The sequence below is a fragment of the Mandrillus leucophaeus genome, unplaced genomic scaffold (assembly GCF_000951045.1).
Source record: "Mandrillus leucophaeus isolate KB7577 unplaced genomic scaffold, Mleu.le_1.0 Scaffold12, whole genome shotgun sequence".
Classification (NCBI taxonomy): Eukaryota; Metazoa; Chordata; class Mammalia; order Primates; family Cercopithecidae; genus Mandrillus; species Mandrillus leucophaeus.
The window spans coordinates 4008938-4033403 of NW_012100320.1; the positions used below are offsets into that span (position 1 = coordinate 4008938).

Genomic DNA, 24466 nt, shown 5'->3' on the forward strand with positions numbered 1-24466 from the left:
ATATACATTTATATTATATATAAATAAAATATTCATATATTGTACTGCAAAACATAAATAAACCCGAAAAATGCTTTAAATCCTAGTATGTACAAGTATATAATAAGTATTCCTATATATCCCACATATGGTCTTTGGCAGCAGTAATAAACCCACAGTACTTAACAGATGAGAGTTTTCAAGCCAAAAGCATCAAGGATAAACTAATAACTTTACTTCACACCAAAGAAATTTACTCTAGACTTTTATAAAATTCACTTGTTCAGCATATAGGGTAACTGAAAGCCAGATGATTAGCCAGATGCTTATTATTCTGACAAAATGTGAAGATCAAAGGATGGTTTACAATCATATTTAAATAAAAAAATTAAACACAGATCCTAAGAGGAGGGCAAGCATGAACAGACAGCAATGAAAGAACAATAAAATAAAGATCAAACGCAAGTTAAGAGTTATAATTAGAAAATTAGTTACAAAGGACTAAATGGTTGTGAAACAACTCTATGACACTGATGAAAATTTTTTAATGTTTATGTTATAACAATTACCTAACAAAGAAATGCAAAAAAAGAGTTATAGGTGATCTAACTTTCTTTTGTTTGTCTGATAGATAGAGTAGGGTTCCACAAACTTTTTCTATAAAGGGCTAAAGAGTGAATATTGTAGTCTTCGCAGGCCACGTGGTGTCGGTCACAACTACTGAACTCTGCTGTTGCAATGCAAAAACAGCCACAGATAATACGTAAATGAATGAGCATGCCTGTGTTCCCACAACTTTATTTATGAAAACTGATGTCTGAATTTCATAAAATTTTCATGTGTACTAAATATTAGTCTTATTTTCTGACAATTTAAAACTATAAAAACCATCGTGGCTTGGTTAGCTTGCAGGCTAGAATAATAATAGGCTTCAGGGCAAATTTGGTCCTCGGGCCTTAGTTTGCCTTTCCCTGAGCTAGAGGCATATCTAACTGTGTTGCAAAAAAAACCAAACACCATTGCAGCAAGGCCATTTAAAAACAGAGATATTTCAGTCTAGATAGCACATGTTCTTCAATATTTTTTATATTACAACATCATGCAAAAGTAAGGTAACACAAAAAAATTTATTAGGTAATCACACTACTAACACTAAAAACTCTGAATCTTACTTATGTCTATTTAATCCCCTGAAAATGGTCTGGTAAAAAAACTTTGAGGCCAAATATTATTCTACTTCTAATCTGACTTTTCTATTAACTACTGATAATTTATGTGACCTGCCAATCACTGAAGTATGCTTTAGTTTTCTCATCTTTAAAATGGTGCTAATATCCCCTTTGATACAAGCATTTCTATATTAATAAATATAAAATAATATATAAGATGACTTTGAAAAGAAAAATTATTGGGTATTGTTACTTAAACTATCTGAAGGACTATCCTTTTGCCTCTGGAAAAACAGGAATAATATGAAAACTAATAAACCATATGCTTCATCTGAAACTTAACTAGCTGTATGGTACCCTCAGACTCATCACCTCTACTGATCTCACTTTCCCCTTCCAAAAAGTACCAAGAGTCTAAACTCAAAAGAGTATACAAGCTGGAGGTTTGCCCCTATGCCTTGTATAATACAAGCTTGAACACAGCATGTTATAAAATATAGAACTCAAGTTACTAAGCTATACCATGAGAGGCTGCACAAAATATTTTTAAAAATCACCTTGGAGAATTAAGACTATTAAAAAAATAATTATTCACTAGTCATACAGATACAATTTATTCTGCACATAACACAAGTGTACTATTCAACTTACCCATGCTTTCTCCTGATATTTTATCAGCACTGTTGTTACTTGTACCAGTGAGGCGAACGATACTGGAAGAATTCTGATAACTGAGCTTAGGAAGGCAATCAGCACTTCCTTTTGCACTCTCACTCTCTGACACTGGAAAGATGAAAACAAAAATATTAATAAAATGAAATCTACATACACTGTAGGAGGTATCAAGAGAAGTTTTCAGTTCTACATATTTTTACTCGAAAACAGGTGATAAGAAAATACGGAACACCTCTATATCTGTTTGTCAACCACAAATAAGTGATTTCACTTATTTGAGGCCTTGAAGTGTAGATCAAACTACTGAATACTGATCATGCATGAGGTCCATGTATAAACTTTATATTTCCTCATTTATTGTAAAGGAGTGCTTTTGGTGGAGTGGGGAAGGGGGTAAATATAATCACAATCCATTAAACAAACTTTTTTTTTCTTTCTTCAGGTCAGATGGGTAATGTGCTGATGTTGTAACAAAGTTCAAGGGTGGCACATCTCACAAACATGCTTGACTACCCAATCATCATGCCCATGAACTACAAAAGGATCACAAGCTTTCAAATATTGTTAAATCTCAAAAAAGAAATACTGTTTCAAGAAATGTATACACACTTCCACTAAATACATGTATTTTGGGAGTCACATAGCATTCATTCTAACGGTATTTGACTTGGGAAGTGTTTTGCCACTGAGACTATATACTTCATACATAAAGCATTTGTATGAGAGTATGTGGTGGCTGAGGGGGCACATAATGGGAGACAAGAAAGAGTTATGATGGAAAAATGGAAAGTAAAAGCAGAACTTTTATAAAATCACCTGCATTTTCTATGAATATAAGTTCACAATTTTATACAATATCAACTTAAACAATACCTACAGGAACTACAATCACTGCCTTTTTTATCTTTTTCTTCTTGAATGTCTTCGGTAGATGTATCCCCTCTTCTAACTTCATCTTTAGATAATGAATTATATCCAAGATCAGACTGGCCACCTGGTAAAAACAAAAAGAAACAAAACTCTATCACAAACTTCTTTAGTGAGTGCAACTGGAATTAGGAGCAACATACTAGTGTTGGGATTTTCTCATAAATTTTTTCCGGACAACTTCCAATTTAAAGCATTATTTTGTCAGCTACCCTTAAAGCATTGTTAGCTACCCCTTCCATCATCTCTATTAATATAAGAAAGGGATGATCTCGAAATAATTTACTCTTGGTTCCACATTGTAGTCAAAAGTAACTATGTACATTCACACTACTATATGAGCTCCAAAAGACACAGACAAACCACACATTCTTTATACAAGTCCATGACCTTTCTAGTTGAAAGTTTGAGTTTCAACTAAGCAATGGAGAAATCTGCAAAGAATTTATAACAGAACATTCACACATAGGTCACTAGAGCTAAATGTCTAAATGATTTTACTAAAAAATTGGATTTCTTCAAATTTGATAGGAAATTAATTTTTAAAAAATTTTAGCTGAATAATCATTGAACTGCATGTGAGTACAAATATATGGGGATGAGATAAAAATCTAGTGTCAAAGATATTGTTAAGAAAAGCAAAAGGGGCTGGGTGCAGTGATTCATGCCTATAATCCCAGCACTTTGGAAGGCTGAAGCAGGCAGATCACTTGAGCCCAGGAGTTTGAAACCAGCCTGGGCAACACAGTGGGACCTCATCTCTACTACAAAAAAAAAAAAAAAAAAAAAATTTAGCCAGGCATGGTGGCATGCACCTATAGACCCCAGCTCCTTGGGAGGCTGAGGTGGGAAGATCACTTGAGCTCAGGAGTTCAAGGCTGCAGTAAACTATGATCGCACCCCTGCACTCCAGTCTGGGCAACAGAGTGAGATGCTGTCTCAAAGAAAGGAAAAAGGTCTATCAATATAAAAAAAACTTCTAATACACTGTTTTGCTAAAGAGACTCTGCATCATTTTTAGAAAATTGTTTTTACCAGATTAGTCTCAAAAGATAAGGTTTTGAATCCTAGTTCTTTATCTCAGGAGACATGTGATTTTAAGTAACAATGTAACCTTTTTGTTTGGATTTGAAGTTCCCAAATTTGTAAAACATAAGGTTGTTATTATTATATGAGACTATATATGAAAAATGTTTACAAGCTTGTAAAGCACTCTCTAAAGAAATTATATTATATATCACTAGGTATTTAGTTTAATATTTTTGTTATAATTTTGAGTTTTTATTTTTTCTAATCAAACTTCAGGTCCATTTCTAAAGAAACTATAAATAGAAAAATCTGAGAATTATCTCGATAAAATTCATGCTTTTATTAGGTTTTGCACTATTTTAAGATAGCCTTTTTAAAAGCCACAGTTAAAAGATAAGATTTCTTCGTTTGTAAGAGATAATGCCAAAGGATAACTATTATAACTGATTAAAATCACACTGCATAATCAAGGAATAAAATCAATCAAGGAAGAATAACTATGAATATTACATTTAAACAAAATTAGCTTACATTTATTAAATTTAAAAGTAGGTATAAAGCAAGACAGACCAAAATAATATTGACATTTGCAGAGATATGGGCCTTCATATTTTATTAGTAATGCTTCAATTTTTAAAGTTTCTGTCCTTTAAGAGCTTGCTCTTATCTGTAGTCAAAAGTCATGTGTAATTTTTGAAATGTAATAAAAAGAACAGAATTATGTAAATAATTTATTTTTGCATGTCAATTGTAATAATAATTAAGAAGAGCTGATATACAAATCTTATACTTCTCTGAAATTAATGCCATCTTTGGTGCTATAATTCTAGCACTGAAGTATACAATTCTATATACACATATATAAATATATACATAAAATATACAATTCTATATACACATAAATACATATACATATATTATGTGTATATGTATTATACACACATTATACATATACTATTACACATACATAGTATTATACATATATTATTTTATATATATATAAAATTTTTTTTTTTTTTGAGACAAGGTCTTGCTCTGTCACCCAAGCTGGAGTGCAGTGGCTTGATCATGGCTCGCTGCAGCCTCAACCTCCTGGGTTCAAGCAATTCTCCTATCTCAGTCTCCCTAGTAGCTGGGACCACAGGCACGGGACACCATGCCCAGCTAATTTTTGTATTTTTGTAGAGACAGGGTTTTGCTATGTTGCCCAGACAGTCTCAAACTCCTGGGCTCAAGTGAACCACCCACCTTGGCTTCCCAAGGTGCTGGGATTACAGGTGTGAGCTACCACACCCAGCCTTAGAATGCTATATTTTTATATATTTAAAATTTTTTATTACAACTTTTAAAATCACTTAAGATTCAGAAGTTAAAAAAACATTACAGTACAGAGAGTTCCTTGGTACTATTCACCTAGCTTCCCCCAGTGATAATACCTTACATAATCATAGTACATTGTCAAAACCAGGAAACTGATGTTGGTATAATACTATTAACTTAGATACAGAGCTATGCTTCTTTTTTAAAAAATTCTAATATCATTTTCATAATTTCAAAGAATTTATTATAAGAAAATGATAGGGTAAAGAGATCTATGTCTACGCAGAGTTAACTGGATTATCATGTATTAAATAGTAGAATAAAGTGATTTATAACCTCTCTTAAAACTTTTATTTCTATTCAAATAATAAAATTCCATATAGTTATTAAATCTAATATCAAATCAAATACTTAATATATAAAATTAAAAAGTGACAGTTAAACATATCACTGAAAATGAAAATGTAAAAAAAATAGGCTACCAAATCTAGTTTTAAAAATGTACTATAATAAATGTATACATAAGCATACACAAACCTGTACTAGATCTATCATCAGTAGCATACACTTTGATTAAACCCGTATTAAAAGGTGCCTGCTCCACAGTGTGTGTCCCATGACCACTATCCATGCTGCCATGACTAACAGCATCCAGGTCACTGCCATCTGCTTAAGAACACAATTTGACAGCATTTTACTACTCAAAGAGGTACCAAATATACACATTAATTTGTTGCTCAAGCTAATAATCCACCAATGTAATACTGAACATGAAAAGTGCCACATACTTAGCAAAATACAACTATAACAAAGAAACCTATTGAGAGTTATTAATGAACACGAAAACAACACACACGAAGGTGGTCAGAAGTTGAAACATTTAAACAGAAGTGAAATCCGGTGGTTTCTAAATGGGAAGAGTGATATAATTTGCTTAATAACTAAAAACTAAAACATTCAATATTGTAAAACTGTTTAAAATTTCTAAAAATGTAAACTGTAGCTAGTCAATTAATTTTGAAGAACAAGTAAAACACACATCCCTTACCTGAGAGAGTTGTTTGTGATAAGTGTGCATGTTTCTTTAAAGCTCTTTTGAACTGCGTTACTCCTAAAATAACATTTCTTACTTTTGTCCAGAGAAAATAGCCACTACGACTTCTTGAAGGCCAGGTACTTTCCAAAACAGCCTATTCATTCAACAAAATAAAATAATTAGTAAAATAATTTTTAGAAGTGAACATATATTGGTTTCAGAATAAAGCTAAAGAATATCAAAGCAGGCCAGGCGTGGTAGCTCATGCCTGTAATCCCAGCACTTTGGGAGGCTGAGGCAGGTGGATCACTTGAGCCCAGGAATTCAAGACCAGCCTGGGCAACAAGGTGAAACCCCGCCTCTACAAAAAATATGAAAATTAGCCAGGCATGGTGGCACATGCCTGTACTCCCAGCTACTCAGGAGGCTCAGGTGGGAAGATCAATTGAGCATGGGAGGTCAAGGCTACAGTGAATCGTGATTGCACCACTGCACTCTAGCCTGGGTGACAGAGTGAGACCCTGTTTCAAAGAAAGAAAAAATCAAAGTAGACTGTATAACATAAAAGAGAACTAAAGTCTTCCTTGACTGACAAAATGTATTTTATATACTTGAAAATAAATGCCAAATAACCTCCTGCATAAATTATTTCTGCCATTAAATTTAACACTGCATAATGACAAAAGTAATACTCTTTATCTGTTAAACCAAGGTATTTACCTTATTATAATAACCATAAGTAATGGCATTGGGGTCAATACCAGCTTTCCGCATTTCAAAAAGCACTCGAACTGCAAGCACCGGCTGATCATATTGTCCACAGAGTTGCATAAGAATGCGGTAGCATACCTGAAATACAAGTTCAAAATTGTACAGATACACAGATGTCACCATGTACACAAATCTAGAACAAAATAATGCATTTTAAACAATAATTGTGGCAGGGCACAGAGGCTCATGCCTATAATCCCAACATTTTGGGAGGGCAAGGCAGGTGAATCTCTTGAGCCCAGGAGTTTCTGACCAACCTAGACCACATAGTGAGACTCTGTCTCTACAAAAAAATTTAAAAATTAGCCAGGCGTGGTGGCACATGACTGTAGTCACAGCTATCTGGGAGGTTAAAATGAGAGGATTGCATCTTGAGCCCAAGAGGTTAAGACTGCAGTGAGCTGTGACTCTATCACTGCACTCCAGCCTGGGTGACAGAGTGAGACCCTGTCTCAAAAAATATATATAACAATAAAATAATTGTTACCTCATCAGGTGGATCCATCTTCTTTGACTGCATTTTTTTAAGCACATCATATGCTGTTTTCAGAGCCCTGACTTTTGAATGACAGACTTTCACATAAGCTGGGAGACAAATAAACCACAGTCCATAACAGTGGCGCAGTAGACACCTAGACCACATCTGAGGGATGGAAGAGTACCTCTTTGCAATTTTATGTGCTGATTTAATTTCCTGGAAAAAAATATAAAGATCTAACTAATAAATTTATGCACTTAGGCATCTTTATTTAACTGAATGCTAAACAAGTACAAGTCACAAGCTTTTATAATGTTTCCATAACAAAATATGTCTGTAATTAAAGTGTTTTCAAGTTTCTGTTTGCACCTGTATTAAACAGCATATAAAATAAATTTCTAGGACAAGAGAACTAGTTAATTTCTTGAAGTCAGATTACTGTATCTTCAGAGTGCTTTGGGGAACACAATAATCTAGTAATAGTTATATAAGAAGTGATAAAGCATATTATAGGAGGATAAATATTCAATTTATTTCTTGTTCTAAAATTTGATTATATGAAGAATGCGATAAAGTACCTGTTTTGTTCTTCTGAACATGGGCGAAGGGCTATTAGGACTACTTGATTTTGAAGGCAGTTTGTTCTTCTTTGCTTGTAGAAATCCTTCAGGTCTTTCAAATAAATTGTTCCTAAGAACTGGAAATCCATTATAGCTGTTTTAGAAAAGACAAAAAAAGGAAAAACAGTTCTCAAGCACACATAGATGATCACAGTGGTTACAGGTTAATATAATTATAACCAATAACTTCTTCACTTAGAATTTAACTATCTTTCTTCGTCAGGCTATGATATGTACTCAATAAATATTCATGCTAATGTTGCTCTTCTTACTATAATAACTAGAAATGTAATAGCCAAATCCAGACTCAAGTTATTTTTTGAGGAAAAGGGAAAAACATAAATGAACATGACATCCAACTCCAAGGTAACTTAAGCAAACTTTTAAAAGTTAGTACTCCTGTTAATACATAGCAAACATATTAGATAATATGACAGTTGGTAAAAGGTCCACCAAACTAGGACTCTTTCAAAAAGGGCAATCATTAATGTCATTGCTTTGGATTAACATATTTACTGTTGAACTTCCCTTCTTAGAAAGATGCAAATAACAACCTTAGGTTTAGCACATTAGCACACCAGACCTTGCTCTCACATTCTCATGAATTGGTTTGTCAGGTTAGCTAGTAGGTTCAAGGCATCATTTATGAGAAAGAAAACTGAGAAGGTTAAATAAGAGGAAGAAAAGGTTAGAATAGGTGCTCTATTAGGAGGTAAACCTAATAAGGGTGCTAAATCAAGATGCTCTGGACATTTAAAAGCTAGCAGCTAGGCTGGGTGCAGTTAGTGCGTGCCTATAATCCCAGTTACTCAGGAAACTAAGGCAGGAGGAACGCCTGAGCCTAGGAATTCAAGGCTGTAGTGTACTATGGTTCTGCCAGTGAATAGCCACTGCTCTCTAGCCTGAACAACATAGTGACACTTCATTAATAGGTAAGTAAATAAGTGAAAGGCAGCAGTTAGGAAAAAGATATGCTGAAAGAAACCAAAATTGCCTCCTGAGCAATACACTTAACCTGTTTAAGAATACTATATAATATTTTCTTAAAGGCATATAAATAGTTTCCATTAGGAAGAAATCTAACTATAATAAATGAGGGTAGACAGTATTTTTTATACATTACTATAGTCGAATTCCATAGAATAAGAAAATACTAGCAATGATTCAATGTTGAGTAGGAAACAGCAAAGAAATCCAGGAAAACCATGTCCCTTAAAAAATTCATTGTATATAATAAGATAATAAGACCATTTTGTGTGTCTTATTTCAAATGCCTCATTATTTTACATAGACAATATAAGTTTACGAGTAATCTCTTATGAGGCAGACTTTGTGATCATTAAGGACATTTACGGTGTTTTCCCAATTATGGTTATGATTACACCAAAATTATATGAGTAGTCTGAAGAAAAAAAATGACAGATTCTAAAAAAACAGAAATGTTTCCAGATAAGTAATTTTCTTTTTATTTTATTTTTTGATTTGTCTGTTCCGTCGCCCAGGCTGGAGTGCAGTAGCTCAATCATGGCTCACTGCAGTCTCAACCTCCCAGGCTCATGTGATCCTCCCACCTCAGCCTCCTGAGTAGCTGGGACCACAGGTGTGCACCACCATGCCCAGCTATTTTTTAAAAATCATTTGTAGAGATAAGGTATTGCTATGTGGCACAGGCTGAAATAATGCGGTTTTTTTGGAGACAAAGTCTCGTTCTGTCACCCAGGTTGGAGTGCAGTGGCACGATCTTGGCTCACTGCAACCTCTACCTCCCAGGTTCAAGGAATTCTCCTGCCTCAGCCTCCCAAGTAGCTTGGATTACAGGCACCTACAACCACGCCTAGCTAATTTTTGTATTTTTAGCAGAGACAGGGTTTTCACCATGTTGGCCAGGATGGTCTTGAACTCCTGACCTCAAGTGATCCGCCTACCTCAGCCTCCCAAAGTGCTGGGATTACAGGCATGAGCCACTGTGCCTGGCCAAATTTTCTTAGCGTTAAAGGACTAAATCTAAAAGTAAAATTTAAATTAAAAAAGTTAAAACCAAACCACAGAAACACAAAACTCTGTTAGTGACACATACGAAAAAACAAATAAGCATAAAGTACAAAAGAGATTAAAAAATGAGAACTTGTTTAGAAAGAAAAAGAGAGGAAGAGAGAAATTAAGAGAAATATTTTAAATATCTTCGACAGAAGACATTTAAAAAGTGATATGAACAATATCATCACTGGATGAAAAGAGTAGAAATCAAGTGGCCTCTTATTAATCAACATTCATAAACATTTATCACATCACTTTTTCATCTGTAAAAAGAAGAATTTAATCCAAGTCATAAACAAAGATGTCTTGAAAAATCCTTTTTCAATGAAAATAACAAACTATGATTTAAAGGGTGATAGATGTGAAATGGTTTTAGAATATTTAAACAAAGAAAGTATTATTGGAGAATTAAGAAATCTTTTAAACTCTAAAAGAAATTACAATTTTAAGTAAAAATAAATGTATATTAGAAACTAAATAATGCATTCACCTCTATCATAGCCCTTATTTTACTGTGCTCAGGACTTTTCTCTCTTCTTCACTAGACTTGAAGGCACAGACAATATATCATTCAAGTCTATATACTTAGCACAGTGTCTAACCACATTTCCTAAATTAACAATGACCAATTCCAATAATTCTGAATTTCCATGACTTAAAACTCATGACAAAAATTAGTAACTTAAAAAATTATATTGTACAAATCAAGGCCACAAAGATTGACTCTAAATTAGATTAAATCTTTTTGTAAACCAAGGTTATATTAATCAGTGTATGTATGAGATGAAAAAGGATTGAAAGTGAGGAAACCAGTTTTAATGAAAAAAAAATCAAAATTCTATAATAAAAGTGCTGCATTTGAGGTGGGGAGTCTAACTGAATGTAATCAACATTTACAAGGACAGATACTTATGCAGACATCATTAGAGAGCTTCCCAAGTCTATATTATGCAAAATTATATATGTTTTCTTTTTATACCTCAAAGCTTAATAATGGATGTGGGATAAGCTTGCTTACCACCTAAAAATTAGGGATCTGTAAAGTTTGGATTTTTGAAAATACCACAGTCCTTAGAAAGCTACGTCACAGATGGTGGATTGCTTCTCTCTTTCAATCTCAAACATTCTGCCTCTTGAATACCTGTACTGTAAAGGGGGTTCTTCACCATTGGGTAGGTGGGGGATCTCAGGTGGTGTTACAAAAACAGTATGTTCACTTTTGAAAGATTCATCCAGTTCTATAAGTCGCACTTCACCGCTCTTGTCCATATCCACCTAAAGGAGTTTTAAAAACATATATTAAAAAGCCACATTGGTTAGCCAAGTGTTCACATAAAGGGAAGTGGTTAAATAAACCATCTGCACAATGGATACTAAACAGCCATTAAAAAAGAAGAGTGAGCAAGTTCTCTATGAGCGCCAAAATAATTAAGTGAAAATAGCAAAGTGCAAACTGTAAATAGTATATTACTTTCTGAATAAGAAACGAGGAAAATACACACACACACACACACACACACACACACACACACACACACACACATATATTTTGAGACAGTTTTGCTCTATCACCAGGTTGGAATGCAGTGGTGCGATCTCAGCTCACTGAAACCTCCACCTTCCTGTTCAAGCGATTCTCCTGCCTCAGACTCCCGAGGAGCTGGGACTAGAGGTGTGTGCCACCACACCCAGCTAATTTTTGTATTTTTAGTAAAGGCGGGGTTTCACCATGTTGGCCAGGATGGTCTCGATCTCTTGACCTTGTGATTTGCCCGCCTCGGCCTCCCAAAGTGCTGGGATTACAGGCGTGAGCCACAGCGCCCGGCCTTTCATTTTTGCTTATATTTACATAAAGAAATACTAGAAAGCTACTAAGAAAAGTACCTATATGAGGAAGAGGAAAAGAATAGGGTAGACAAGGATGGAATAGGACCCAGATGAATATATACCTTTTTATATTTGAATATACCTTTTTACATGCAAATGTTTTGCATTTGAATCATGAGACTGTAATCAAGAAATATTTTTTAAATCCATGTACATGTGTGTCTGTGTGATAAGAATAGTGAATTCTATATATTTTAAAAATTTATACTAAATATAACAACTTTCCCTAAACTCTTTCAGAATATGTAGAAGTACATGTGAGTTAAACTGTAGTCATATCAATATTGAAAGCACTTTAGTAGTACTGTTTCTACTAGGTACTCGATGGCAAGGTAATATCCAGAAAAAACGAAAACTTCGTAGAACCTAAACTGCCCCACAAGAGCTCATAAACTAAAGGGCATAATATTGATATTAATAAAAAAGGATGTCATACATATGACAAAATACATTTCACAGAACTTTATTAGGTTAGAAATATCATATACCATGTGGATTAAGTGGAAGAGTAGGAATTACTAACAAGTTAAACCTTTAAGATAAGGACTTAGGGCAGAGTATACCAAAAAAGAACACAGATGAGTTTTAAAAATTTTCTAACACTTAAAGGAAACAATACATTCAAAATCTTCTTATATAAATTATTGATAATTTCACAGCATTATATGCTATACTCTCTTGGATTAAATAATGTTTTTAATAGTATATCCATACAGTGAACTAGATAAAAATTAGGACATGATTCAGAATTATAATAATGAGAAAAACATTCACAAAATAACAATAAATGAGAAAAGAATCAGGCTACTAAATCGTATAAATATTATGATTTTTTTTTTTTCTGAGACAGCATCTTGCTGTCACCTAGGTTGGAGTGCTGTCATGCAATTTTGGCTCACCAGAACCACCGCCTCCCAGGTTCAAGTGATTCTCATGCCTAAGCCTCCCAAGTAGCTGGGACTACAGGTACGCACCACCACACCCAGCTAATTTTCATATTTTTAGTAGTGATGGGGTTTTACCATGTTGGCTAGGCTGGTCAGGAATCCTGACCGTAGGTGATCCGCCTGCCTTGGCCTCCCAAAGTGCTGGGATTACAGGCATGAGCCACTGCACCCAGCCTATATATTATGATTCTTAATGGTTTTTTTGAGACAGGGTCTTGCTCTGTTGCCCAGGCTAAAATGTCATGGTACAATCACAGCTCGCTGCAACCTCAAACTCCTAGGCTCAAGTGATCCTCCTGCCTTAGTCTCTCAAGTAGCTACAACTACAGGCGCGTGCCACCACACCCAGCTAATTTTTCTTTCTTTTTTTGGGGGTAGGGATGGGGTCTTGCTATGTTGTCCAGACTGGTCTGGAACTCCTGGTCTCAAAGCAATCCTTCTGCCTCAGCTTCCCAAAAATGTTGAGATTACAGGAATGAGCCACCATGCTCAGCAAATGTTTATTTATTTAATAGTTCTCACTCTTTTTTTTAGCAGCTTCTCCCTCTCCATATTGGCGCCTACTTTCCATTCTCCAGCCATATTGTTCTCATAAAAAAGTGTGGGGTCCAGGACAACTGCTCTAGTTTTCGGTGAAGTCTATATAAATATTAAAATTTTGCACTGTAGACTCAATAGCTTGGTAAAAGTACTTCCTTTTACTTATATACCAATAAAATCTCATTTTAACATTATAAAAATAGCCATGCAATAAATCCTACATTTATCGGTTGGACATCTCTGTCTTTTGGAAAGCATGGTGACATCTGTCTCTATTGAGAGAAAAAGAAATCCAACACCCACTGCAGGATAAAATTAAAATAATTTTCATATTTTCCCACAAGACATTAATATGCTCAGAAAACACTGGAAATGGATTCTTGGGAAACCAAGAAAAAATCTTACCAGACTATTTGTTACACAAAACTGCCTTTAGTTAAGCACCATCCCACAGGAACAGATTGTAATGATTTAAAATATAATCATATGAAGAACAAGAACACATGGTTCTTAAATTAGTCATAAATGAAACACATAATTCTCATATATTGTTTTTCTTATTTCTATTCAATATTACCCACTCCAGCTTTTTAAAGTCAGTCAAGTGTTTTGTTTGGATATACTAAGATCAAAAGAGTTAATATACCATGTAAGAATAAGTGAATAATAGTACCACACGTCTAATTTTTGTTCAATAGTAGTTATGAACCATGAGACAGTTAATGTATACTTAGTTATTTATTTTCTATAGTTAAACTGCCAGAAGTAAGAGTTTTGTTCACTTAAAAACTTAAGCTCAAAGTTACTCAACTAAGGAATAACCCTCACAAAAATTATTCTTTTTAAAGTGTTACTGATATCTAGAAAACATATGCAGATGAATAGTAAGCACTGATTTTTTGTGAGTCACTTACTGTGGTATCAAAACATGAAAGGCAGTAACAGCATTGTATAATTATTTACATTTCAGAGAGTTCTGGTTAATAACACCACCAGGGATACAATTAACCTCTGCTCTAACTACATATGAACTTTACTGATATATTTTGAGTCAGGCGCGGTGGCTCATGCCTGTAATCCCAGCATTTCGGGAGGCCAAGATGGGCGGATCACCTGAGGTCGGGAGTTCGAGACCAACCTGACCAAAATGGAGAAACTTAAAAATACAAAATTAGCTAGGTGTGATGGCACATGCCTGTAATCCCAGCTACTTGGGAGGCTAAGGCAGGAGAATTGCTTGAACCCAGGAGGCGGAGGTTGTGGTGAGTCGAGATCATGCCACTGCACTCCAGCCTGGGCAACAAGAGCAAAAACTCCATCTCAAAAAAAAAAAAAGAAAAAAAAAAAACCAAGATATATTTTTAATCTTGTGACAATTTATTTTTTCTCTAATAAGAGTCTCTTGAATTATAATAAAGCAAATACAAGTAACTATGTTTTAATGCATTAATTTTCAGTTTTGATTTTCTGAGTAGTCATTAAAATATTTAAGTATAATGTTAATTCATATATATAAGTGATCTTTTGTTAGATCTAGACTTCGAATAGATAAATAACATTTTAGGAAAATAGTCTACCTAGAAACAATGATTACACATTTAATAGAATTTTATTTTTCGAGACTTCTCAGAATTCATAATCTTTAAGCAATGATTCCAGTCATCTTCTGCATGGACTATCATCACATAAACAACAGGTGGCCTACAGAAAATCCTAGACAACATAATGTATTAATTATGAGCACTAAGATATGCTCCTTAGGACGTAATACCCTAGTCAGCAAAATTACAAATCTTGTATATCTTAGACATCAATATTTATTTAAATCATGTGACTTAGCTAGGAATCCTGAGTTCTTAGCTAAAACAGAAACTTGTGAATAGGATATATAAAATAGGCCAAAAATAAAAGGGAACAATATAAGACTTCTCTCTTCTCACTGTTACTTGGATTCTGACAACTAATTCAGTGTTCTCATGTGGATTAATAAATTTACTGGCTAAAGCATGCTATTGGCAAAACCGTGGTTACCAATTTGGTCCCTTATGATTCACTAAGGTTCGCACAAGGAACAACAATTACACAAATGTATACCACTGTTCTTAAGGGAAGCTCAGTGAGAACATATATACAACCAATGGAAGCCCAACACCTGTGAGAAAATCATTCAAAGTTCATAATGCCAGACAGAAACATCATCTTTATACACACAAAAAAATTGTTCCTATAAAAAATGTAGAGGAATTCTTTTTTAAAGCACACCTTTCTATTTATTGCCAATATTTAATTTTGTAAGCACTGATATGGTTTGGATATTTGTCTACTCCAAATCTTATGTTGAAATGTAATCCCTAATGTTGGAGGTGGGGCCTGGTGGGAGGTGTTTTGATCATGGGACAAATCCCTCATAACTTGGTTCTGTCTCTGTGGTAGTGAGTGAGTTATCTCAAGATCTGTTTTATATAAGCATACGGCACTTTCTACCACTCTCTCATTCCACCTCTGGCCATGTGACATGTTGGCTCCCCATTGTCTCCCCATGGTTTTCTGCCATAACTGTAGGTTTCTTGAGGCTTCACCAGAAGCAGATGCCAGCACCTTGCTTTCTATAAAGCCAGTAGAACTAGGGGCAAATTAAACCTTTTTTTTTTTAATATAAATTCCCCAGATGCAGGTATTTCTTTATGGCAACACTAGAATGGCCTCACAGAAGTGCCAAATAAGGCAAACACAAAACTTTGATTAAAATATTGAAAAACAAGTTCTTGGTATAATACTCAAATGAAGACAAAACTGTCAAGGAGCTATTACAGTATCTCTTCAAAATAAACAGGTTTTCACCATGAGCGGTGGCCACTCCTACAAACCCAGCACTTCGGGAGGCTACTACAAGAGGATCACTTAAGTCCAGGAGTTCAAGACCAACCTGGGCAACACGGGGAAACCCTGTCTCTACAAAAAATTAGCCAGGCATGATGGCGTACGCCTGTGGTCCCAGCTACTCAAGAGACTGAGGTGGGAAATCACTTGGGTCCCGGAGGTCCAGTCTACAGTAAGCTGAGATCGTGCCACAGCACTCCAGCCTGGGTGACAAAGGGAGGCCCTGTCTCAAAAATAAAAAATAATAAAGAAAACAACCCAGGTTTTCAAAGCTTTATAGACCAGAGCTCAACATACAAAATGCAGGGTTCCACAAGTCTGTTTGTAAGTAGGTTATTCAAAATGTAGAAAATAAATCTTCCCCCAAAACAATGTCCTTTCTGGGGTGATGAAAATACTCTGAAGTCATGGGTTACATGGAAATATATATTTGCCAAAACTCATTAAACTTTGTACATTAATGATGTATTTACTGTTTGTATATCTCAATAAATCTGATTTTTTAAAATGTCTTAAAAAGTGGTTAGCATATCATTCCACACATACAAAATTAATACTTCGTTGTTGTTGGTTTTTGTTTAGAGACGGGGTCTCACTATGTTGCCCAGGCTGGACTCCAACTCCTGGGCTCCCCACTCAGACTCTTGAGTAGCTGGTAGTAATTGCTCTTGGGATTAAAGGTGCATATCACCATGCCCGACTTATAAAAATTTAACACGTATTCATAGCAAAACACTGCTACCATTTGAAGTATAGCTAATCACCATTTATAACAGTGTTTCTACGGGAAGATGAATTGAGAATTTTAAGCAGGTAATGGCATGTATCCATCTTTTTCCTATTCCAAAGCATTTTCAAGAAAGAACTAGGGATGATATTTCTGGATACTTTCATTTGTTAATTCCCTAACAGCACCAGAAATAGTATTTCTCTGTATCAATCATCCCTCAAGTGTTCTAAATTGAAGGAAAAGGTAGATGTCTACAAGGCTCTGAATGTATTCCTGCTGTTCATATGTACAAATCATTCAAATATTGAATATTTCTGTTATGAAATGAGAAACCAAATGAACCATTAATCTATAAACATGAATAAAATCCAGTTACAGGCAAAAATAGTCATAATATTTTCTACTTTTTAGTTTATACAACACTACTCTGAACACTATGAGATAGGCAGCTATAATTATTTATCCTCAAAACATTTTAAAAACATACATAAAAAAACAACATATAAAGACTAAATGACTAAAGTCACAAGTATAATAGTCAAGATTAAAGTACTTCTGATTCCCAATGTAGTGTGTTGTTCCTACCATACTATTTTCCTATTCATAGTGAGAATCACTTCTCATTTTTATAAGACACATTTGGTACTTATTTAACAATCAGTAAGGCCAATTTCATGTTAAACTAAGAATTGAACCAATTTCTGAATATCAAGGGATAAGTTGTATTTTGGCTGTTGCGTTAAAAAAAAAACTCACTGATTTTCTTTCACAGTCACATAAATTTGAAAGTGATGAACTTCTTTAAATAATCTTAACATTACAAATTGTTGTGATCATATATAATAAAGCTTTCATTTATTCCTTTTTTCTATTATCATGGCCATAAGATCATGGATACGATATACCTATTTAAATACAAATTTACAGGAAAGTTTTAGTATAAGTAACTTCTTCCCTTAATCTTTGAGAGTAAGCTGCTGAGCTGATGACCTATCATCACTCCTGTATACTTTTATACTTCCTACAAAGACATTCTCCTACAGAAATACAATCAACTGGGAATTAACATTGATATATTATTACTGGAAATCAACACACTAATACATTACTACTATGTAATCCTCAAACTACATTCAAGTTTTGTCGATTAACCTAATAATGTTATGCCTAAAGGATCTAGTTCTTTGTTTTTTTGTTTTTTTTTTTTTGTTTTTTTGAGACGGAGTCTCGCTGTGTCGCCCAGGCTGGAGTGCAGTGGCGTGATCTCAGCTCACTGCAAGCTCCACCTCCCGGGTTCATGCCATTCTCCTGCCTCAGCCTCCTGAGTAGCTGGGACTACAGGCGCCCGCCACCACGCCCGGCTATTTTTTTGTATTTTTAGTAGAGATGGGGTTTCACCATGGTCTCCATCTCCTGACCTTGTGATCCGCCCACCTCAGCCTCCCAAAGTGCTGGGATTACAGGTGTGAGCCACCGCGCCCGGCAAGGATCTAGTTCTTAACTAAGCACTGCATTTGGTTGTCAAGTCTTCTTACTTCACTTTAGACAAGCTTCTCCATTTTTACTTTATTTTCTTAATCTTAATACTTTGTAGATTACAGAATAGGTATTTTGTAGAATATCATTTAATATGTGTTTGGTATTTCTTTGAGATTATATAGGTCATACATTTTTGCAGGAATATTACAGAATTGAGGTTGCATTCTCATTGTAACCTATTAGGGGAACAAAATGTTGACTTGTCCCGTTGCAGATGCTGTTCATTTTGATAACTTGATTAAAATGGTATTTGCCAGGCTTTTCCACTATAAAGTTACTCTTTTCCCTTTTGTCATTAATATGCATTTTGTGGGGAGGTCATTAATAACTATGTAAGATCCTGCTTCTCATCAGATGACTTTCAATTGATTGATATCTGTATAGACTCATGGTTTCTTATTTTACTCAATGGGCTAATCTGTTACTAACATTTGATGCTCAAATTGTCCTAGATTTGCCTGTGGAAATCCCTTCAAATTGACTTCTGTATACGTATTTTGTTTTAACATGTCTCCATCATTCTTGGAGCAATTCTTGGTTTTCTAGCACAAGATACTTTAGGGCTTATCGGGTATTTAGAAGCCAAAATTTATACATTAGGTGTGCTCATTGCTGTTGGGGTGTGGCTGCTTCCAGGTCCACCTAATGTACAGAGGTAGGGAATATATGTGTGTATACACCCAGACACACATACTTACATCGACATTTATTTCTGTATCTATCACTGAAAACCAATGATACTACACCAAATCTCCAACTCTACACCAACACTACAGGGTTCAATTTAGTTTTCTTCACTTCTATATTTGTAAATCTTTCCTCTCAATAAGAAACTTTATTACCTTTAATACATTTATTTGATCAATCTCCCCAATATATAACATTCTCCCATCTTTACCACCACCCCTCTCCCATGCAGATGACTTCTTCACCTTAATGTGGTTTTGACAACCCCTTCCAGACCAAATCCTGCACCACCATGCTGACACCTCTCTCATCTAGATGAAACTCTGACATCTCATTTGCTTCCCTTGCTATCCCCGTGAGGATACTCTCCCCACCCTGCTCAGACTCTGACACTCCACGTGTGGTCACCTCTGTATGAGTGCTCTTCTCATCCTGTTTAGGTTCTGACACCCTGCAGCAGTCTGCCCCTGAACATGGACACCCTCTTTAAACTGCCTGTCCTCTGATTCTACATGTTAGAACATGCCTCTCCAGGAATATTCTCCTTACCTGGCTTGGGCTCTGACATTCCAGCTAGGCTGTTCCTCTCTCTCCACCCTATTCAGGTTTTGAAACCCCTCTCTGGACTACCCTACCTTCTCTCTCTCCAGCATGAATACCTGCCTTGCTCTGTCCCACCTAATGATATTAGGACTGAACAGAAAGGTTTTATATATAAATTTAAAATTATAGAACTAACGAATTTAAGCTACAAACTCATTCTCAATTGTAGAAATACTCAGGTAAAACATTTATGATACTTTTACACCTACTTTCAGCATGTGATAACCCATCTCTGACAAAAAGGAGAGGTGAAAATTACAGATGTTTAAGTTGGAGGTGCACAGGCTGGCAAAAAATTCCTGGTTTTGTAAGTGGGCAGGGAGGGTTAGGGACCTGATTGCTAAAACAAAACTTATGATTTAGTAAAATTCTACAAGGTAATTGTAAGAGGTGCATTCTATAATTTCTAGCAGGCTACCAAAACTTGCATTATAAGCAGTCAATGATGAAAATGAAATTAATTTCGATTTCATTAAAAGCTATAAATAGAAACTATAACTCATAACATTTATAACAGTAACACAAAATAAGTTAGGGCACTGTAGATGTACCGTTACTTACTTTATCTACACAATCATCAAAAAATGCCAGGCTTGCATCTTTGTCACTAACAAAAGAACATTCTTCAATGAAGCGAATAAACATCTGTGTTTTGGTCATCATGTTATAGAATTTTTGATGTGACCGGTCCCGGCTTCTTAAGAAAGCTGTTCAACATAAATATATAATGTCAGAATATATAATATCATTCATAGATTCACAGAATATTTGCACTAGAAAGAATCTGAACAAGCATGTCATCTATACCTCCCACACCACTACCATTTCGCATGTGCCCTGAGAGGGGAAATGACCTGACAAAGAAATAGGAGAACAGTAATAAAGGAACATAAACCCAGATCTCTCAAATCTTCATCCAGAACTGTCTCCATTGTTCTCTCACCATCTTGAATATTATAAACTAGTACATTTGAAAATTGCTCTCTTTTCCCCCAAAAGCTTTGCATATTATATGCACATACTTGCTCTCACATTCCATATAAATATACACTATATATATATATAAAATATATATATATATATATGGCTTTTTCAAAGCAGCAGTAACATTCCCTCGTATTCATTCATGTTTGTGTCTTACTTATTGAAAACAGAGAAAAGGTTTATTTCCTGATTTCACCTTACTAACTATGCTCAGTTACACTGCACTTGGGCCTTCTTTCAGGCCCAGGAATTCAAGCTCTTTCCAGTCTCAGGGACTGTGTAAACTGTTCTCTCTGCCTAAAACACTCTCCTACTTTACCTTTGTCTGGCTAATTTCTACTCATCTTTCAGATCATGGATCAGATGTTACTTCTTCAGAATAGCCTTCCGTGATATGAGGTTGTGAACTGAAGTTGTTCACTCATTATTTCCAATCGCCTATCCTCTTGACTATAAGCTCTCTGAGAGAAATAACCATGACTCTCATCTTTTACTTTTTTTTTTGGCCATGTCTCTTTTGCATACCACTATTCAGTACCTAGCATTCAGAGGTACTCAATATATACTTATTAAATGAATTTCTCTTTCAAATGTTAAATACTACAAAAGAAAATAAATATGTATTATAAAACTGGTTGCACTCCAGAACTTCCCAACTTTTTTTACTTCATGGCACAGATAGGAAATACTTGTAAATATTTGTAAAGTACCCAATATTTGAAAATATTCGTAAAGTATACTGAAATAAAACAAATGAGGTTATTCACGCCTGGAGGTGACCATTCCAGGGGTTCCTCTGTATCCCCAACACTGCCTACTGCTCTGAAAGCTGAAAGTATCAGTATCTCAACACATATGTGACACACAAATGCAGTCGGTATATGGTTGGGAGGCTCTATACTTATCTTCTGCATATCTGCTAATGGAATTATATCTAATATGTCTGAAAAATAACTAGTCCTATGGAAATGGGTAACCAACAAAGCTGGTATTCACGTTCTCCTCAAAACAGGTATGTATTCTCATAAATATGAGCTATTAACACAGACGGCAAATGAGTCATCACAAAGTTAAGCTCAATGACATGAAAGCTTTAAAACTATGCAATCACTCACCTTGTAGGGCAAAGAGAGAGGCTGCATCTGTGGCTGTCTCAGATGGGGCTTGTGTTATTGGCCTTAAGTATGATCTGTAACCTTTTAAAATAGAGGCCATGAAAAACAAAAATGCCTCTTGGATTTCCAAATCTATCATGTGCAACCTCTTTCCAGAATTAAAATCATAGTCATTCATTGCTAAATCCATTAGTCCATCATCTCTCGGTCTCTGCTGCACTGTGAAGACACAGAGTGTTAGTGTTTTCTCCGAACTCACAAAACACTCATGATAGTACCAGTATAATTTTGTTGTGTTTTCAAAAGGACCCAAGCTACCTCAACTCTTTGTTTACATAACTTAATCACATTTAAACCTTAGCAAAGCCTGCCATAGCATTTTGTAGGCTCCGTTGAGTAAATTTTATCCAAATTAAACACAAAGTTACCTCTGCTTATCTCACTATTATCAGGGAAAAAAAAACGTTCAGGCCAGCCATGGCAGCTCAAGCCTGTAATCCTAGACCAAGGCAGGAGGATCACTTGAGGATAGGAGTTCAAGACTAGCCTGGGCAACATAGAGAGATTCTGTCTCTACAAAAAATTTTTTTAAAGTTCATGTTCTAAAATAACTACATATAAGTTAATAATGATTATAACCCAGAAAGCAACAGAATATCAGAAAGCTGCTCAACTATAAATATATGTCAGAATACATATCATTCATAGGCTCACCGAGTATTGGCATTGTTCAGAAAGAATCTGAACAACCATGTCATCTATACCTCCCACACCACTACCATTTTGCACATGCCCTGAGAATGGAAATGACCTGACACAGAAATAAAGAGAATAATAAGAAAGGAACATAAACCCAGATCTCTCAAATCTTCATATAGAAATGTCTCCATTGTTCTCTCACCATTGAAGACTATACATAAACTAGTACATTTGAAAACATGAAAATATTTCTTTCAAAAATTGCTCCCCTTTCCCTCAAAAGCTTGGCACGTTTTGTTTGTTTGTTCTGGTTTGTTTGTTTTTTGAGACAGAGTCTCGGTCTGTCATCCAGGCTGGAGTACAGTGGCACGATCTTGGCTCACTGTAGTCCCCACCTCCGGGGCTCCAGAGATTCTCCTGCCTCAGCCTCCCGGGTAGCTGGGATTACAGGTGCCCATTACCATGCCTGGCTAATTTTTGTATTTTTAGTAGAGACAGGGTTTCACCATGCTGGCGAGGCTAGTCTCGAACTCCTGACCTCAGGTGATCCACCAGCCTCGGCCTTCCAAAGTACTGGGATTATAGGCATGAGGCACCATGCCCAGCCACTTTTCATGTTACGTGCACATACTTGCTCTCACACTCTTTCCATATGAATATATATAAAACATATATATTTTATATATTACAGATATGTCTTTTTCAAAGCGGCAGTGACATTCCCTCTTGTATTCATTCATGTTTGTGTCTTTCTTATTGAAAACAGACTTTAAAAAAAGGGAAAGAAGAACTATTGCATTTACCCTGTGCAAATTGGGCACAGGGCAAATGCAACAGTTCTTCTTTCCTCTTTTTTTTTTTTTTTTTTTTTTTTAATACAAGTACCTACAGGAAGAACACACAAGGATTAAAATATAAAAAACAATTCTTCTTCCTGGACAATTCAATGCTAAAGTCATTAGATAGTAAACATGTAGTTTTATAGTAGAGAAGTCTAGTAGACACCACCTTAAGTGATCAAAGTGAGTATCTCCATCAATAATGTGACAAAACAAAATAGTGTGCGATATGACACAAGGACGCAATGAGAGAGGCACAGCATCACTTCTGTGATATTCCTGTCAAAGATGTGTGACCTGGGCCAGGTGCAGTGGCTCACATCTGTAATACTAGCATGGAGGCTGAAGTGGGAGGATCACTTGAGCCCAGAAGTTCAAGACCAGCCTGGCAATATAGTGAGATCCCATCTCTACCAAAAAAAAAATTTTTTTTAAATTAACTGGGTGTGGTGGCATGTGTCTGTAGTCCCAGCTTCTCAGGAGGCTGAGGTGGGAGGATCACTTGAGCCTGGGAGCTCGTGGCTGCCATAAACTGTGATCGCACCACTGCACTCCAGCCTGGGTGACACAGTGAGACATCCTATCTCAAAAAAAAGAAAAAAAGATGGGTGGCCTGTATTTATTATGAGAATGCTCAGATAAACCCACACCATGGACAATTCTACAATGGTAAATATAATCTTCAAAGGTGGCAGAGAATCTGAGGAACTGTTCAGGAGGAAAGGCAAATAAAGAGACTTGAAACTACATACAAAACCTGATTTGGAACTGGATCCTTTTGTTATAAAAAGAACATTATCATGATAACTGGCAAAACCTGAATGTGGTCTGAGGATTAGGATGACAGTAATGCTCGATGTTAATTTCCTGATTTTCATGGTTACATTGTAGTGATGTCAAAGAATGTACTTCGTAGGAAATACATTCTATTCAAATGTCATGAAGCATCTAATGTCAAAGGGTCAGGAAAAAAAG

At 35.4% G+C, this 24466-nt stretch overlaps 1 protein-coding gene across 1 annotated transcript in view; it reads right to left on the reverse strand.

Annotated features, from left to right (window-relative positions):
* Positions 1 to 24466, reverse strand: part of DENND4A (DENN/MADD domain containing 4A) — a 139404-nt gene that overhangs the window by 43551 nt on the left and 71387 nt on the right. The window contains exons 13-22 of the mRNA XM_011969323.1: positions 21954 to 22172; positions 20416 to 20561; positions 11183 to 11316; positions 7963 to 8098; positions 7394 to 7600; positions 6856 to 6984; positions 6148 to 6289; positions 5637 to 5765; positions 2701 to 2817; positions 1800 to 1931 (exon numbers count right to left, since the gene is read on the reverse strand). Coding sequence (XP_011824713.1) covers positions 1800 to 1931; positions 2701 to 2817; positions 5637 to 5765; positions 6148 to 6289; positions 6856 to 6984; positions 7394 to 7600; positions 7963 to 8098; positions 11183 to 11316; positions 20416 to 20561; positions 21954 to 22172 — 1491 coding nt within the window. The remainder of the gene's footprint in view (positions 1 to 1799; positions 1932 to 2700; positions 2818 to 5636; positions 5766 to 6147; positions 6290 to 6855; positions 6985 to 7393; positions 7601 to 7962; positions 8099 to 11182; positions 11317 to 20415; positions 20562 to 21953; positions 22173 to 24466) is intronic.